The 19,200-nt window shown below is 34.6% G+C and overlaps 1 protein-coding gene across 9 annotated transcripts in view; it reads right to left on the bottom strand.

Moving 5' to 3' along the window:
- Positions 1-216: 216 nt before the first annotated feature.
- CCSER2 (coiled-coil serine rich protein 2) overlaps positions 217-19,200 on the bottom strand; it is a 196,434-nt gene continuing 177,450 nt past the window's right edge. For 5 of the 9 annotated variants that reach the window (XM_003994128.6, XM_045040232.1, XM_045040234.1 and 2 more), the window contains one exon: positions 217-4,989. In XM_003994128.6, the coding sequence (XP_003994177.3) occupies positions 4,171-4,989 (819 nt within the window). In that variant the 3' untranslated portion in view covers positions 217-4,170. Of the gene's footprint in view, positions 4,990-11,470; positions 11,511-17,457; positions 17,591-19,200 lie in introns of all 9 variants that reach the window. The other 4 variants (XM_045040227.1, XM_045040229.1, XM_045040228.1 and 1 more) reach the window with 4 other exon arrangements.

The raw sequence follows: 19,200 nt of genomic DNA, 5'->3' as shown, positions 1-19,200 counted from the left end.
TTACAGAGTCTGCGGTAACACTCAACTATTTATTGTTCAACTCCTACTCAACCAGGGCTCGGAGTGTGATGTGAGTGTAGAAGGGAGTATTGTGAAATGACACAGAGTTTGAAAAAAAAAAAAACAACCAAAAGAACAGCATTTTGGATCTCTGTGGAAAAAAAAATATCTGAGACAAAGTACACTATGAAAGGCAGTGTTGAGAAGGACAAGAAAGATTTTATAATTATGAACTTTATTTTTATTTACTATGCCAACATTTTCAGGAAAGAGACTTTACATCCAGTTTTTATAATTCATTTTACAAGCAAATTCTAATATACAGTATTTACTCTGAACTTTGTTTTTAAAATCAACGGGGAAAACAATACTGCAGATATTCAAGACTGTGATGTTTTTGTTTTTAGTTAGCAATGACTTAGACTTCAAATTCTTAGGGTCAGTATTATCTTGTTATGGTGATGCTCTAACAAGGAGAAAGTGGATAGCTTTTCCCCAAGACAGTTAAAATATATGACGTATCTTTAATTAATAGCATAGTTGTAGATTGGCGCCCACCATTAGAATCATTCATCCAAACGTATCCTTTCAAACTGCTGCAGCAGAAAAATTGAAGGGAGGTGTGGAAGGAAAATTAGAAAATATAATAATTCAAGCATCAGAATTAAGAAAAATAGCAATGCCATCATCCTCAAGGAAAAACATCAGGTATTTGTATTACAGCTATAATTAATTTTCAAATGTGTGCATTAGCATGCAAACATAACCACCCGAACTAATTTATAAACACGAAAACTATTGTGTAAGATGAAAAGTAAACTGAACTATGCTGCAGTCTTACTGAATTTCATTGTAGACCTAGTTGGTGACTCCAAATTACATCTTCAATGCCCCAGAGACCAGGAAACCATCATGACAACTCTGCTCAGAACTGAAAAGTGCACTTCTGTGTCTGTAACAACCATCCGTGTTACAGGAAGACACAGAAGTGACAGCTATGGGTTGGGTGTTCTCTTTGATGTACTGAGTAAAATACTTAAGGGTACCATGAAACATTCAAAGAACTTAGTGCTTTAATGAGTAAAGTGACATGCTGAGGATATAATTCTGTGAAAGGCTGTACTTCAAACAGCAACAATTATAGAGAAATTCATTTCAACAAAGAAAGCCACGCCCAATAGGAGGCATTTCGATATTTCAGGCACAACTCCAAGCAATTAAGCTCATTTAAAGTGCAAATCTGATACTTTCTCTCATTATTCAGATTTTTACTTGTTAAAATACTTAGTAAGTTCCCTAACATCTATATAAATACAATGAACAGTAGTCTATATGCCTGAAAATATTGCACAAATTAAAATGAGACTCCAAAAGAAAAATGCTAGAGGGTCTCAGTTATTAGAAACATTCTAAATGATATAACTATATAATCCTTTGTTTAATGCCTTAAAATCATCTGCACCTGTACTGATTAACTCCTTAGGCTAAGCTTTCTCTAAAGAATTTGATATGCATCCCATCAACAGCCAAATGTCTAATTCTACATGCTCTATTTTCTCTTTCACAAATGTGAAACTTAACCAACCCCCATAAAACTTTTTCTTTAGGATTTACAACTCATATACTGCAGCCATCTTCACCAAAATCGTAAGAACTCAGAGAAAAAGTAATCTGAGTTCCCACGGAGGAGGATTTGGCACAGAGCTGACTTAGAGAAGCACTAAACAGAGATCAAGCCAAATCTGAGAATGATCCCTGATTATTCAGGTGAGTTACATCCTCACCTCATTTCTGACTTAACATTTACCAATAAGGAGCAGTTTTTAAAGAAATATTCATGCAGTTTTTAAAAGAAAACTGCAGGCAAAACTTGTTTTGCACAAGCATCCTAGATTTTTTTCCTCTTAAATCTATTATGCTTCATAATGATATTGATGAGCCAAGACTGAGGCTCAACACAAGTTTAGAGAAACTGATAAACGGATGGATTAATTTTTATGTATATTCATCAGAGAGAAAAAATAGAGCAGGAAAAAGACTGGAATTAACAAATTGCAGGAGTCAACACTTTTATGTAACAAAGATATTTCCCTCAGACTAGGGGGTTAAAAATAAAGTGAAAGTTTTAAACTTTCCCCTTAAAGATAAAGGCCTACTTGTAAATGTTTCACAAGAGTCTACACCAACTTCTAAATAAACCAAAACCAATTCCTCAGTGTTTTACTTTAGAAAAATATAGTGTAATAACATCCTATTTGCAATATACGAGATCAGTTTTCTTTCTCCTTCAAGATAAAACACCACATGTACCTACTTACAGCTGTCAGCCATTGCTTCTCGTCTCTGTGAACAAAGAGCTTTGCTGATACCTCTAAGTACTTTACACTAACAATATCTGGACTATGTGAAAACCTTCCTGAACCTTAGTGCTTCTCTGACAGAAGTGCTGTCAAAGGCTGCTCACCTGTTACCAAGTTCAAGAATGGTTTTTGTATCCAGTGAACGGCAAATTCACTTGAATGGTCCTCTGATAGGTAAATGACAGTTAACAGCTCGTGTGAAATTTCCACTAAAGCACTTGCTGTTGTTTTTCTTAAAAAGGGCAATTTCACCAGTGTATGTTTTTTTAACAAAGTCCCCAGAACTTTGAGTGACTTTTTGATCATAATGCCTTGAGATACATTTTTGGTCAGCTGATCACAACAAAAATTGACTTTGTAAAAGTCTATCTGTCTGAAAGACATTAATTCTAATTAAAGCAGCAATAGGTGAACAGCCTAAAGATGACATGATTTGGGAGAACAGAGGGCAAATTTACTGAGCCATCTGACGAGTAGCCCGCAGCATGATTAGGTTAGTGCATATGGTCCCTTGGCGGTTCCACAGCTACCTTCCTAGAACATTAAAAAAGCTTTTAACACCTTTTAGTAAAACACAGTGTCCCCTCTCCAATTCCATTTTTCATCCCAAATCTACTTTTCAAGAAACTGCCACTCAAACATGCCAACATAAAAGGGAAACCTGGAAAGCTCAGGAAAAACAACAACAACAACAACAAAACTATTAAGAATTCCAGCTTTCTCAAGATAGTCTTACTTAAGTTTATAATTACTCTCAAAATATTTTAACTGTTTTGTTATAGAAAATAGTTTCAATCCCTATCTGTGGTGTATTTATATCTCATCAAAGGTTTGTGCAAACATTTCAAGTCCATTATTCCAGTCTTCAGATAATAGCAGAAAGTCAATAAATATAATTATTATAATAAAGACTTAATTTAAAATATAGACTGTGGAACCTTAAATCAGCTATCATGGATCCATAACCCTATAGGATTCAAAACTGAATTACCAGCAAAACTCTCTAGCACCAACACATGTTACAAAATGAATGTCTTTAGGTATAGGCTTCAAGATGTAACCCAAGCTTTCCAAAATTTACGAGTAGCAAAAACAAACACAAATGGTGTGTATGTGTATATGTGTGTATATGTAAAACAAGATGCTAATGCAAAATATAATTGATTTTTACAGCATATGAAACGTTTTTAACCAGGGGAATTTGGTAAATAAATAAATAATGAGACTAGCTGGCTGATCCTAGCAAGGAAAAATAAAACTTACATAGACTTTCCATTAAAAGCCTGATCTCTTTTATTCATCACAAAGCTTTTGCATAGACCTTTTGAATATACAAATCACTGGCCAGAATTTTACTTACAGACTACCATCTTCAGTTATCACTGTATCATTAGTTAAAACAGTAACCATATTCACAAGAGGGACAAATGAAAAAGGGTGAGGCTCCGAGAACCACAATTAAAACAGACCTTAGAAGGACTAAATGAACAAAGCACATTTCTTGCCTGCTAAGTGGAATATTATGAACTTTCTGATGTGCAGAGGGATAGATAACATGATTAGAGCCTTCTGTAGGCCTCTGAAATGGGTAAGCAAACTTTTGTGTTTACCTGAGACAAATATGCTCAAATGCTGTGTACTTCAACCAGGACATAAAATGGAAGAGCCAAACTATTAGAAACTTCCACGTTTTAATTTTTTAAGATTTGCAAGCTTTCAATGGAACCTCCATCATAGTAGCAAATTACATGTAAAGCTATTACAGAACAGATTGTTTTTAAAAACAAATTGGCAGGTGATGGCTATGCACTTAATGTATCTTTGGTTTAGGAAGACGGGAATATCGGTTAGAGGCCAAACAATCCCCAGAATTCAAACTGCCATTCAGATTCTGCATGATTTCTTTTCTTCTTGTTAGTGGCCTTGGGATGCTTGTCTTGGCCTGGAAGTTTTGAGGCTCTGGTTGGGAGTTGCTTATTTGTTTTTGTCTAAAAGAGCCGGAAGGGGGGCGGAGCTTAGATGCTTTTGGATTTGAATTACTTGCAAGATTTGTTTGACTAGATGTTGGCTGCAGTTTTGATGAATTGCATGGTGTGATTATTGGTGACTTTTTACAAGTGGGAGTTCTACTTGAAGATGATTCAGAAACTGGAGGAGGTACCAAAGAATTTGAGATGGACGGCTTAAAAAGCGGTAAGGACTTGGGCTGGGATGTGTAGCCCTCCAGTGAAGACTGATTTCTTCCAACTCTTGTAGCCTGGTCTACTGTACTTGACTGGGGAAGTGTCTGAAGAGAAGTGGGTACAAATTGCATGTCACTAATTTGATTATTGGTCGAATGATAAGGCTCTTGAGCATTCATGGTCATGTTCAAGTCTGCTTCAGAAGGTGTAATCTTAGCCACATCCTCAGTGAACTGTGGGCTTGACGAAAAAGGCCGGTCTTCCAGACTATAGTTGTTTTCTTGTTGTAAGCCATGTGTAAAGCTTTCATCCAGATGTGCAACAACCTGATGTATGCCCTGGCTTGTGCATTCACTGTGCGCCTCGATATGTTGCGGCTTTATTAGTTTTCCCTGGGCGTGGTCTGTGGGTCTGGGAAGGCTGCTGGAAGGCTGTAGTACTTGAGGCTATTAAAAGTAAAAACAACATTAAGCAACAATTCAATTTACAAATGCCATCCAGAATTAACAGAAGTTCCAATTAGACTGTGTTGATACTTATGTTTTAATATGAGAAGTATGTGGGTTTTTTAAATTGAAAAATAAATTGCAATATTCAAGTGAATTCATGAGACACATAGAAGAGTGATAATGCAAACAAAAAATGATACAGGCAGTCAACACTAAACAAGATTTGAAGTCAAACAGGGGTAAAGAAAAATCTTAAAGTATGTATTTATTATAGAAAAAAGATTCCTGCCTTGATTCACTAGTATTTAAAACTTTATATGTAAGATAGCTCGACAGAATGATTTCTATAGCACTTTGTGGTTATAGTCTATACAAATCAGAGGAAACATGTAACTTTTATTACTTTTGGGAAGAGCCTACTGTTCATGTCCTATTACAGGGGAGGTTATCATCAATGTATAAACACGATACACATATAACTTTCTATTAAATGATGTAGGCTGAAAATGAAAAAATGTTTGCCAAAGGGCTATGAAACATATTTACAAGATCAGTTTTTACAAATAAAATAACTTTTTTTTTAACTGCACTAATCCACGAATAAATCTACATAGTATGTCTAAGACAGAGCAGGGAAATCTATTTATACTGCATCATTTGTGTTTGGTCACTTTCTTCACATCCCTGACCAGTACTGGATGGTGGCTGCCAGGGCCAGCAGTCAGGTAGATCATGGCAGGGTTACAGATGACTGAGAACAAAGTTCAATGACAAGTAGAGGGACAGTTGGCCAGGATGATATATGGCCAACTTTCTACTTAAAAAAGTAGTAAAACCAAGATGACTACCCAAAATTCATAGAGAACATGTTACATTAATCTCTTATTTTAGAATGTTTAAAACAATAAGTCATCTCAGTTTCTGCTTCAAGCTAAATGCCCTAGACTTTAAGGTCACTGGGCATTTTCACAATAAATGACCACAGAGATGAAAACTGTCCTTCTAGAAGGAAAGTACTAAAATCACCAGGTAATTATAATCAATTCAACAGACTCTCTTTGGGATTCCCTAGAAAAAAATGACCATGCCAAAGTGATCATACATTTTAAAAAGATTAGTAAAAATATAGAGGACCATATTAAGCAAACAAAAATCTACCAAAAGGGGAAAAAAGCAACCAAAGAAAGGTGCAGCATCAAACGGTTGATGGAAATGGGATGTGCCTTCCCTTTTCACTTCTTTTGACCTTCAAAAATATCAAAAGATATTTTCATCTTGAGTTAAAAATCTTAAAGAAACTTAAGACCTTTGAAAATTTAAATTTAAATTTAAAAATTTTAAAATGACTTTATTGTAATATGCCTTTTGCTAGTAAGAAAAAAAGATATAACATATGAGATCAGCTCAAAGCATAAAAAAGTATGATTTCCTAAACATAAACTTGTATTTAAGATAACCAAACCTCCTGAAAAGGGGCCCTGTAAACTGTAGATAATTACTCATTTGCTCTATTCTGATTATAGTAGGTTCCCTTATCCACAGGAATAGATTCCAAGACCCCCAGTGGACGCCTGAAACCGCAGATAATAACGAACCTTACATTTTCTATGATTTTCCCTAGACGTACATACCTATGATAAAGTTTAATTTGTAAGTCAGACACAATAAGAGATTAACAACAATAATAAAAGAGAACAATTATAACAATTACTTTGGTAAAAGTTATGTAGATGTGGTCTCTCTCTCAAAATACCTTATTGTATGTACTGTGTTCACCCTTCTTCTTGTGATGTGAGATAAAATGCCTACATAATGAAATGAAGTGAGATGAATGATATTGGGATTGTGACATAGCATTAGACTACTATCCTCTAACAATACATCAAAAAGGACAATCATCTGCTTCCAGATGGCAGCCAACAGCAGGTAACTGAACATACAGGAAGCAAAACCATGGATGAGAAGGGACTACTGTACTTTTATTACCCAACTGACTACTGCTTATCAGAGAACTAAATGGAAGTAGAGCAGGAAGATGTGCTGCTTATATTAAATGCAATAAAGATCCATAGAAAATATTAAAGAATTAGAAATAATCAGGCTTTTAAGAATAATAAAATTTTGAGTCTTCTGAGAGGAATTAGATTGAACAATTACATAAAAGGTACCTATCACTTAATTTACAGTGAATAAATTAGTGGTTTCCAAATGTTTTATAAACAGATTTGTATTTTTATTCAAAGTTCATTTTAGTGGTGTGATCTAGTTTCCCTATCCCCAAATAAATGTCTTGTTTTATTATTTATTTGAAAACTAGTTTGGAAATCAATTCTACTACCATAATAAAAAAGTCTCTCTCGAAGATGCGACTACAGGGAGGACCAAGGAAATGACTTGCTCCTAAATGTGGAAGATTGTGTAGAACTGGTTACCCACTAAACTGTCATTAATTACCTACTGCTGAGTTAAACAAGCTGCCTCTTAACCTCAAGCAAACAGAGCAGAGATGTATTCTGACACTTATTGCCGGCAGCACAACTTCCCCCAAATTCTAAACACTCAGTGGTATAACATAAAGGCAAGATGGTAACAATTCATCCTGCCCACATTCATTACTGCTTCTATGCCCTCAGACATCTTTAGAATGAATTCTAAATATTAAAAAAATCCCATATTCTAATGGATAATAAGACTTAATAAATAGGAACATCAAAGACCATTCTTTTTTTTAATGTCTGTGATATATCATACATTGTACTAGGTATAGAAAAATACGGAGCTGAATACAATGCTGTTCCTATTGTTGAGAGACCTGGTGAGGGAGATAGGTAAACAAATGATGGGGCGCCTGGGTGGCTCAGTTGGTTAAGCATCCAACTTCAGCTCAGGTCATTATCCCAAGGTCATTATCCCACGGGGTTTGGGCCCCGTGTCGGGCTCTGTGCTGATAGCTTGGAGCCTGGAGCCTGCTTCGGTTTCTGTGTCTCCCTCTCTCTCTGCCCCTCCCTCACTCACATTCTGTCTCTCTCTCCCTCAAGAATAAATGAACATTGAAAAATAAATAAATGATGAGACCATGCCTCAAGCATAACAACATAGGAGAACAAAAGAAAAAAATATGCTTGATTATAGGGGTCATAGAATCCAAGAATCACAAACATCTCACTGAATTTTACAAAGAGTAAGAGTTTGCCAAGTAGACAAGAAGGGAAGAACATTCAGGGTGGAGCGCCAGTACATGCTAAGCACAGAAGCAAAAAAAGAACATGGTATGTTCTAGTAACTTAAAATTGTTAGACTGAATTTGGAAAGCACAGTGCTGGTGGGAAAGCCACAGGCAAGGGCCAGCTCATGAAGAAACTCATGTCAGGCTGTGGTTCCGACTTTATGCAACAGGTGATGGGAAACACTGATAAATTTTAAACAGAGAAATAGTAAGATACAATGTTTATTTTACAGTGTCACTTTGGTGGAATTAGTGGGGAACATTCCATTACAGAAGGACTGACTGTAAGCAGAACAGCCAGGTAGTATGCTACTGCTAATAGCCCAGGTGATAAACTATAAGGGTCTAAAATTAATATACTGAAAGCAAAACCGGAAAAGATTTAAAGAGATTTTAAAGGTGGTCAGGTAAGCAGTGTTTGGAAAAAAATTAAGATGAGTTCCAGGTTTCTGGCTTTGGCGATACATGATGAGGTACTACTAATCTGTATACAAAAAATAAAAACAAATAAATAAAATGCCTCTGGGGAAGTTGCCCACCAGCCCATTCATTTCGTAGCTTCAGCAACCCAAAACTCAGAGGGCAGCCTTCACGAAACTCCCTGTAGTCACAAATAAGTAGAGCTTTTAGTACTTCATTCTTGCAACTTACAGAATGGTTGGTTACTGAAGCTTCAAAATGTGGAACCATCCCCAGACTTAAAGGGCTAGGTGCTTCTAACTAGACTCAGCAACTTCAAGTCTTACTTTAGTTAGATACATCTAACTTGGCATACCATCCTGAGAATTCTCAGAAGCAACGGTTACAGGTATCAAGGTCAAGAGTGCCAGAAGCACTACTAGATAACTACAAGGGATTGACAGTATCTTCAATGATCATCTTAAATGTTTAATTTGGGCTGCTTACAAAGATAACCAGAGATATGAGCTCCTTACAGGCAAGTAACCATGCTTTATTTGTTGTTGTTGCAGTTGGTATCCCTAGTACTTGGCACATAGTATGGATTAAATATATATTTTCTAGATAAATTAATAAATAAATATTAGGAAGTGATATATTCCAGAATTGCTTCTTTGGTAATAAATAATCAAAATAGTTCCCTATTAGGTCAATGATACAGCACTAATAACCAAATAAACACAAGTTAAAAAAAAAAAACTGATGAAAAAGAAATCATAGAACAGAAAAAAAAATGTTTTCCCTAAATGAACATAATGGCTAATGTTTAGAAGGACAGCAGGAAGAATTACAAGTTAATAGGAACTCAGCACATCCCATAATGACCTACCAGCTAAGCCACAAGTATTTTTTACTTGTATATTTCTGAATAAAGTAAGTACGGAAAACTGTCTTAACAAGCATTACATTATCTTCCATTTCTAATCCTAATAATTAAACATGATTATACATATAAAAACACCTAGCACAGGACCGCCTACCACATCAAAAGTGCTCAAAGAAATATCACCTATGATTATTAAAAGGTGTGAGAATGATGAATTCAAGCTATGGATCTTTTGTTAATGGGTTTTGGGGGAAAAAAGGCAAGTTTTTATAGCAGCATAATAAACTAGTTGCCATAGAATAAGAGGTTTCTAGGCTTCAAATAAATATTTTGGTAATGTCAGTTATATCTAAGTGTGTTAAATCCATAGCAGGCATATCTGATATGACACAGAAGTCAAGTTCCTTAAGTGCCTTCCTGAAGGTAAAATAGAGCTAGGAGATACAAGGCACTTTAAAGTATAGAAAGAATAGGGGCGCCTGGCTGGCTCAGTAGGTTGGGCGGCTGACTTTGGCTCAGGTCATGATCTCATGGCTCCTGAGTTTGAGCCCCATGTCGGGCTTTGTGTGACAGCTCGGAGCCTGGAGACTGTTAACAGATTCTGTGTCTCCCTTGCTCTCTGCCCTTCCCCCGTTCACACTCTGTCTCTCTCTCTCAAAAATAAACAAACATTAAAAATAAAAAAAAAAAAAGTCTAGAAAGAATTTATATACAGCTATACGGAGGACCTAGTACAACACAATACTGAGTCATTTAGCTTTTGGAGTCAGACTGATCTAGGTTTGAGTTTCTGCCTCCATTACTTACTATCGGTGAGATATTGGGTAAATTATCTTACTATTCTGAGATGGAATTTCATAATTTATACAATGAGGATAATAATGGATTTTACACTTCAATGAATTATTGTAAATAATAAATGATAACAAGCATACAAAGTGCTTAGTATAGTGGTTGACACATTACAAATACCTGAGAAATGCTATATTCTGGGCTATGAGAGAACAGTTTCCCTTCTTTCCAGGGATAAATAATCAAACACTAAGTTTGCATGCATGATCTCTACTTATCACAAGACCATCAGTGGAAAGTACAGTCTTATTTTTGTAGATGAGTAAACTGAGGTCAAAAGAAATTAAGTAACACTGAAATTCACACATTTTAGCAAATGGCCAAGCCAGAATTTGAACCGAGGAAGTTTAAAATGTAGCACTAAAACTGTATTATTCTGTTATTTGTGTAATTCCAATGAGTTCACAAACTTTCAGAATATGTGGTATAGCCAGAAGATTATTTAAAAAGTAGCCAGAAGTTTATTTTAAAAACTTTATAGGCAAATTCAATACCGACATTCAGATACTAACTTTCCTGGGTAATGCCCTACTTTCTTTCTTAACTGATCTATCCTACACAGATGTCTCAGACACCAAACTCAAGCCACACTATGTAGCAGTATTTTTGGAAAAAAGTGGTTGCAAGTGACCTACTGGTGGAAATAAACTGAATAAAAGGAAAGGCAAATTAGCATTCATCACAGAGAAAAACTTCACCTTCACTGTTTCATACCATTTCAAAGATTTCTAGCATTAGCATAAGAAAAAATACTCCTATCAGTTTCTATAAACATTTTGTGCTAGAGTTACCAACGATAAGATGGCAGCTAGAAACATCAAGTCCTGACTGAGAAAAATATGTCCAAGTGTTATAAGGTAGAAAGCAGGAAGTGTTCTAAAGTGTAACAATGCATAGCAGACACAGGAATTACCTAAAATTATTTTCTTGTTACATACAAGTTTATTATTACTAAATACATTTTAAAGAATAAAAGGAAGATGGAAATGGACCCATCTGTAACATGCCTGTATTTTCATGCAGGCTCTGACATGCATCATGCAAACTGGAAAAAACAAAAACAAAAGAGTGACTATGAGGAAGGTGGTAGGAAAAAATCTGAAATTGTACTGTACCACGCTTTGTCAGAGAAGTAATGGACTAACTTCTCAACTCCTTGCCAATGGCATAATGGGAGAGCAGAGACAAGAAAAAGACAGGACAATGGTGTCAGAGACCACACATAACACCAAGGAATTGCCATGACTGGGTATAGCAGCCAACAGTATTTGCTTTGCTTTTGTTGTGTTTTCCTAGGCAGTATTATTTTACTTAGTATATTTGTATAAAATAAAAGCATTTTTAATAAATTTATACTTTCTTGCTAAAGAGGTTTGCAAGTTAATGTAAATATTCATAACCACATAACCACATGTAAAACTTCTCACACTTAAAAGGAATCATTTGAAGAATCTTACCAGTTAAAATACAGATAGAATTTTGATACAACTTAATATTCATACTCCGTAGATCTAAAATGGTTCAGCCACATGTATCCCTTACAAAGCAAGTAGAAATTATTTCTTTAATAGTTTCAGAGTCTTGCACATTGTAAACTAAATACAATTCAATACAATTCAAAAACTAATGTTTTTTACTTTTATTACTGTTGCTACATTAAAGACCAGTTCAAGTATAATCTGATCTTCATGTCTTAAATGTGATGTTCTAAATTAATAAGCAAGGTCTCCACACATCACTATAAAGATGGAAGACACGACTGGATTCCTAGCCTAACATAACTAGATTCAAAGAATTCTGTTCTATAATTCACATGAAACTTTCAAAAGTTTCTTGGGAACCAGGAATGCTCTTATTCATAACTCTAGATCTCATAATGGTGCCTCTAGATCTCAGAGAATTTAGAGTAGATAAGTGATTAATAAATAGAAATTATATATAAACAAATTCTGAGATAAGGAGTTCCATAGCTTTTGTAAGTTGATCAGTGAACTTCTTTAAAAACTATTAAACTGATTATTGACTTAAGTAAGCATTTACTACACAGGCACAATCAATTTGAGATGCTTAATTTTCCTGGGTCTTTATCTCTAAGACACAGAACCTATTAGCATTTACCTCTGGGATTCAGAGTTCAGAAAGTAAAACTAAACATCATAATAGTACAAGTCCATTGGTGTGACCAGTAAGCATGGTATATTTATCCAGAGTAAGATACTGCAGGCATTATGATACAACAAATATGACTAACAAAACAATCCCATAATCTACAGAGCAGGTTGTTTTAAAAAGCTTATACAGAAAACAGCGATTGCTGGGTTTCTTCATATGGGAAAGTTCCCAGAGAAACTAGTTTATGGGACAGCCTCCTGGACCATGAGTTTGATGCACATTTCTAGTCAATTAACCAAAGACTAAACAGCACTTGAAAATAAATAAACAGCACTTGAAATTAGCTGCAAAAAAGGACAGAGTGCCATATTCTATTTGTTCAGTTTTTACTGAGTTACTCTAGTTACCAATTCACTGAAAAATATTTTATTTTTATGAAAAGTCACTCCCAGAGCTAATTTCTCATTAAAGCACTGAAGCTAACGCTGCACTTACATATAAAATTGATGACAGTCACATGGTAGAGCCAGATTGAGCCATGTTAATGTATACCCTATGAACACATTTAGCAATTCAACAATATACATCAAGTGTTTCTAGAAAGTGCACACACCCTTTGTTTAAGTAACACCCTTCCAGTAATCTACCTAAGAGAGATAATGATACTGATCTATACACAAGAATAAACTGCACTGTAAGAATATATTTCATAGGGAAAATTGGAAACAACATCAATGCTCAATAATATTAATTAAAATGATTAGTCATTAATTAAATTAATATTAATGAAAATTATAGTATATCCACATAATGTATTATCATGTATCCATTAAAATGATGTTTTCAAGAAATATTTACTATATGAAAAATGTTCATGTAATGATGCTATGTGAAAAAAAGCAAAACCAAAAATTGGGAGGAAAATGAGAATATTATATGTTCTAAGAGAAAGTACTATTTCATACAACTTTTATCTGAATTTTAAATACACACACGTGTGTTGGGTTGTAAATACATAATTTCATTTAGTAAATATATACTGGGTTGTTGATATAAAATGAATTTGTAAGTGTCATTTGTCAAAAAGGTTTGTGAAATATCCTCTGAGGGTTATAAAAGGAAGAAGAGGAGGAGGATATAAGACAATGTAATCATCATTATTAATGTTATTCTGGGCAGAATATAGTTAGTTATTACACTATAAATTTAGAAATCAGGCAATACTAACACTACATCAAGAAACTGCTGAGCTATGAAGACACATGTATATAAACTTATGTTATTTTTGTTATTTAAAATCAAATTTTGCCTCATCTAAGTTACTGCACATGGAAGGTTAGGTCGATAAGATTTGTAAATTCTTTCAAGCCAAGATATTAAAGAGCTAATTCAACAGGCTTTTTAGGCATGACAATAAATAGACATTATTTCAAAACATACTTCTTGAAAAGTCAAGTATTCCTAAAAGCATATGCTCTGGCAAGAAGTGCTACTTGAGATTACCATTAAGGCTTTTTACTCGCTAAAAGCAATTTTTTAAATTAAATTTTCCTACTATGAGGTGGGTTATTTATCATTTTAATTTTACACAATTGGCAATTAAAAAGACGAAACCAGTATTAGTTAAAATATCTGGACAAAAGCTGAATGAAGTTAAGACAATAAGAAGACCCCTTCTATGTCTAAGTGTAGATATCTTCTACTAACCCAGAGAAAAATTTAATTTGAAATTGGAAGAGAAGCATCATCCAGTTGAGATTAGTAATATACTCAAGAAAAGAAATATAAGTCAAAATTTCCTGAGAAAGAAAATATATATATATATGTGTGTGTGTGTGTGTGTGTGTGTGTGTGTGTATGTACACACACACACACACACACACACACATATATATATACACACATATATATATATACACACCAGGATTTTCTTAGACTTATCCTTAAATTCAGCAAGAACATCCTTGGCCAATGCAGCTCTCTGGAGTCACCAGAGCTAAACATTCCCTGTAAACATTAATTATTTCACTCTCCACATATCCAGAACAGGCTATCTCATTATGCTGGAAGGTCTACTATTCTTAATTAAAAACAAAAAGAAAACCAGATTGTACTTCCTGAGACTAACAGCCAAGCTTGCCTTGCTTCTGCGTTTAGAAAAAAAGGCAGTTTACTTATATTGATGCTCAAGAGGGCCTTGGAAAGAACTTACTAATGAAAGAGATTATAATAAAGGAGAACTCTCTCAACTATCTACCATCACTTACAGAATTAGTCTCTTCAAAAATCAGCCCTAGGAATCATATACTGACTGACACAGAGACAAACATTATTTCAATAAATATAAGTTTAGTGAAGGAAGGGGGAGATCTATTCCAAAACCTGATAAAAACCACTGTATTCCATACCCTTCTCCTTTTCTATATTAAAAAAAGAATTTAATATTCTAAAATTTCTAAAAAAATTTTAAATTCTGTATTTTATCATTTATAATTTACATAATTCTATATTTCATATTCTACAGAAATTCTATACTTTAAAGACATTTAAAATATTCTTAAAATTTTAAATTAGTAATATTTTATTAATAAGCTGCTTTAGTTTTCAGAGGAAATCCAAAACAGTGTAGTAGTTTAGAACATATTTTTCCTCTAAAGGAACCTTCCCAGCTCAGTAAGAAATATCAAAAAGCCATGAACAAGTCCTCTAATTATTACTTTCCACAAATAGGGTCTTACAAGTCTCAATGATCAAGTTTCAGGGCCAGTTCTCTTAGCTATTACCCAAGAAAAAACTCCAATATTGGTGTATTATCTTCTAGGTGGCTAACCAAAACTTTCTTCTTACTAATTTGAAGATGCAGAGAAAGAAGGTTTGATCTAGAAAAGGCAGAAAGACAGAATTTTGATAGTGTTGATAGACAGTGCTGCTTCATAGTCGGAAAATAAAAGGTAGCTTTTGACCCAAGAGGAAAGGAAGAAGCATTTGCAAATGGAGGACTAATAAATGACTCAACAGAGGGACAAGAAAATTCTAAAGCTATACAAGTAAGAAACCAGTGAAATGAGTGTTTCTGAGAAACATGTTTTGAAAACAAATGTAAACCTCTGTTTGCAATACAGAATAATTAACCTTAAATTTCAATTCCGTATTATAGCTAGTTGAAGGGAAGGAGAATGAGGGAGAAAAATGGTGGGAGGAAAGGAGAAGAGCTACAAGGGGTTAAATTCAAGGCAGAAATGTTAATCTGAGATAAATCTGTCAAACCATGCAATTTACTGGCTGCAGGCCTAAAAATATATTATCATGTTATAGTTGCCCTTTGAAATTCAGATTCGTTTACTAGCATTTTAATGTAATTTCTTATGTGCTAGTGGTATCAAAATAGAGGAGAGAGGAAAGGAAAGTACTTAAAGAGAAGAAAAAGGAGGGCTACAGAGGTGGTGGGAGATGGAAAAGGAGGAAGATGAGGAGGAGGAAAAATCCCTTTTCTTGGTGCTTCAATTAAACAAATTAACTTGGTAATAACTAATTTGATATAAAAGCCTATTTTTCTACCCTATTTTTCTTTATGCTCATTTTAATTTTTATTTATTTATTTTTTTAAGTATGCTCCACACCAGCACGGAGCCCAAGGCAGGCCTGGAACTCACAACCCTGGGACCAAGAACGAGATCAAGAGTTGCACACTCAACCCACTGAGCCACCCACAAGTTCCAATCCTATTTTTCTTTAAAACAGAAAGCACAGGGGCGCCTGGGTGGTTCAGTCAGTTAAGCTTCCGACTTCGGCTCAGGTCATGATCTCATGGTTCATGGGTTCGAGCCCACATCGGGCTCTGTGCTGACAGCTCAGATCCTGGACCCTGCTTCAGATAATGTGTCTCCCTCTGTCTCTGCCCTTCCCCTGTTCACGCTCTGTCTCTCGAAAGTAAATAAATGTAAAAAAAAATTAAAAAGAAATAAGTAAAATAAAACAGAAAACACAGAAGGGAGGGCGATGTTAATAGCCAAAAAATAAGCTTCAAACTTTGCCTCAAATTCATGCTCACAGCTCATAATTTTCCAAATTCCCATAAATGAATTTTTATTTGAATAAATCACATTTCCTAATTTTAACTGCTTAAAATTTCTCCCTTTTGGACCTTTCATACTTCACATGGATAAAGATAATTTATAAAAAAAAATTGATGTGAATCAAAAATCAGGGCAAATCCATGGAGAAGGCATAAAAGTGACTGATTGACAATATTAATATCTCTTTTTCATTAATATTAGCTTTTTTTGGGTGACTTTTCAAAAAAGATAAAATATAACCAACTTACCAGGTGTACTTAAGTACATAATATAACATAAACACTGTTTAGGAAAGCAGATTTAATGTAAACAAAAATTTTCTTAAGTCAATTATTAAATCATTAGAAATGTTAGTAAATCATGCATATTCAAAAGCCATTTTCTTCTGTACTGTAAAGCAATTGGATGAATTATAAAACCATATTAGTTGTTAAAAAATACCCTTGAAGAATGATTAAAAAGACTTCTTTTAGATGACAGTGAAATGCAATCAAAGTTTTTTGATTAGGAAATATTTAAAGAAATGTGCAATGGTCTAGTAAGCCTGCTCCCTCAATAGTATGCATCTGGCCATATCACTGTAGGAACTGTGTACTTTTTTTTTTTTTTAACATAACTAGGTTAAAAAAATTGTTATTCATATATCTCAAGGTCACTAAAAAAGAAAATACATTAAAGGCAGATGCATGTCAGCAGGTCTGGGTCACTGGCAATAGGTTTAAACAGTATTAGAATGAAATTAACTTCAGGTAGTTTTCCTAAGGCTCTAAGTGATGTCTATTCACATGCAGTCAAAGGAAGAGTTAATTAAGAGAAGAGAGCCCAGGGAGTGCTGATTTAGCACATGCCTGCAGGTCACTCTGGACAGGAGAGAGGGTGCTGGGGAAGGGATAGGTCATGCAGAAGGGCAATACCATGAAGGGGAAGCCAGAGCAGGATAGGAGTGAGAGACACAGACTCACTCTGTCTGCGGTGCGGCGGAACAGTCCGTGGGATCCCCTGGAAGGAGCCCTGCCAAGGAGAGAAGGAGGGAGCAGAATACCCACCCTGTGCAGAGAGAGATGGGGTGGGGAGGTATAATAAAAAAGGGAACCGAAAAATAGAGAAACCAAAGTCATACTTTAAAAAAAAAAATAACAATAGTGTTAATAAGAAGACAGATTTCATTTTTTTAAATATAGGTAGTTCAAATGATTAAAATACATCATAATCGAAAATTAGGTATTTTTCATATATTAAAAAATTATTTTCCCCTAATATTTATAGTTAACACATAAGAAATAAAAAATATATATTCTTCCTGGTATACATTACATTTATCATTATAGCTTTTTTTACAACAGCAGATTCCAGTCTTTTGCAAAATTTGAAAGCATTTAAAAGGGGAGATACACTTTTAAGTATTAAACACAGAAATTGCATCAATTATATAAATCAGGCAGCAAAAAAAACTATCATACAAAAAATGTTTACTTCTTTTTAAATCATAGGTTTTCAGAAGATTAACAGGTATAATAAAGAACACTGGTTGAAGATAGCAGAACCAACACAGCATTAAAAAGACTGAGAATGTTTTGAGAGTGAGTACTGTCAAGAATGTGCCATACAGGCCACAGGTTAAACATGCATGCTTTTTTTTTTTTAATTTATTTTTTTAAATTTACATTCCAGTTAGTTATCATATAGTGCAACAATGATTTCAGGAGAGGATTCCTTGAAGCCCCTTACCCATTTAGCCCATCCCCCCTTCCCACAACCCCTCCAGCAACCCTCTGTTTGTTCTCCATATTTAAGAGTCTCTTCTGTTTTGTCCCCCTCCCTGTTTTTATATTATTTTTGCTCCCCTTCTCTTATGTTCATCTGTTTTCCATCTTAAAGTCCTCATATAAGTGAAGTCATATGATATTTGTCTTTCTCTGACTAATTTCGCTTAGCATAATACCCTCTAGTTCCATCCACATAGTTACAAATGGCAAGATTTCATTCTTTTTGATTGCCTAGTAACACTCCATTGTATATATATATATACCATATCTTCTTTATCCATTCATCCATCGATGGACATTTGGGCTCTTTCCGTACTTTGGCTATTGTTGATAGTGCTGCTATAAACATGGGGGTGCATGTGTCCCTTCAAAACAGCATACCTGTATTCCTTGGATAAATACCTAGTAGTGCAATTGCTGGGTTGTAGGGTAGTTCTATTTTTAATTTTTTCAGGAACCTCCATACTGTTTTCTAGAGTGCAGGCATGCTTTTTAAAATGAATAATTTATGGCTTCTTAGATTTACTTAATAACAGATTATCAGAATTGGAATACATCTGCAATGGCATTTACTTCAGTCTCCTCACTTGGGTCATCAAGCAAGAAAAAATTTATTCAGTGTCCCACAAATAGGACAAAATTGGGTCTCAGGTCTGTTCCTGGCCTCCTCACCAACTGAAATACATCCACAAATAAAATTATTAAAACACTAACAAATCATCAAGGAAAATGAGCTGTAAATCATTATACCCAGTTCAATTTGCAAAAGAAAGTACGCATACTTTTTAGACCAATTAATTGGACAGAGAAATAATTTATTAGAAGATTACTAACATAGTTTATTGGTGTTCACAGTTTTCATAAACACTAGTCCAAATAAATTTTTTCCCA

The sequence above is a fragment of the Felis catus genome, chromosome D2 (genome assembly GCF_018350175.1).
Source record: "Felis catus isolate Fca126 chromosome D2, F.catus_Fca126_mat1.0, whole genome shotgun sequence".
NCBI classification, from domain to species: Eukaryota; Metazoa; Chordata; class Mammalia; order Carnivora; family Felidae; genus Felis; species Felis catus.
Note: the sequence above shows the minus strand (reverse complement) of the source record. Positions and strands in the feature narration are given on the sequence as shown.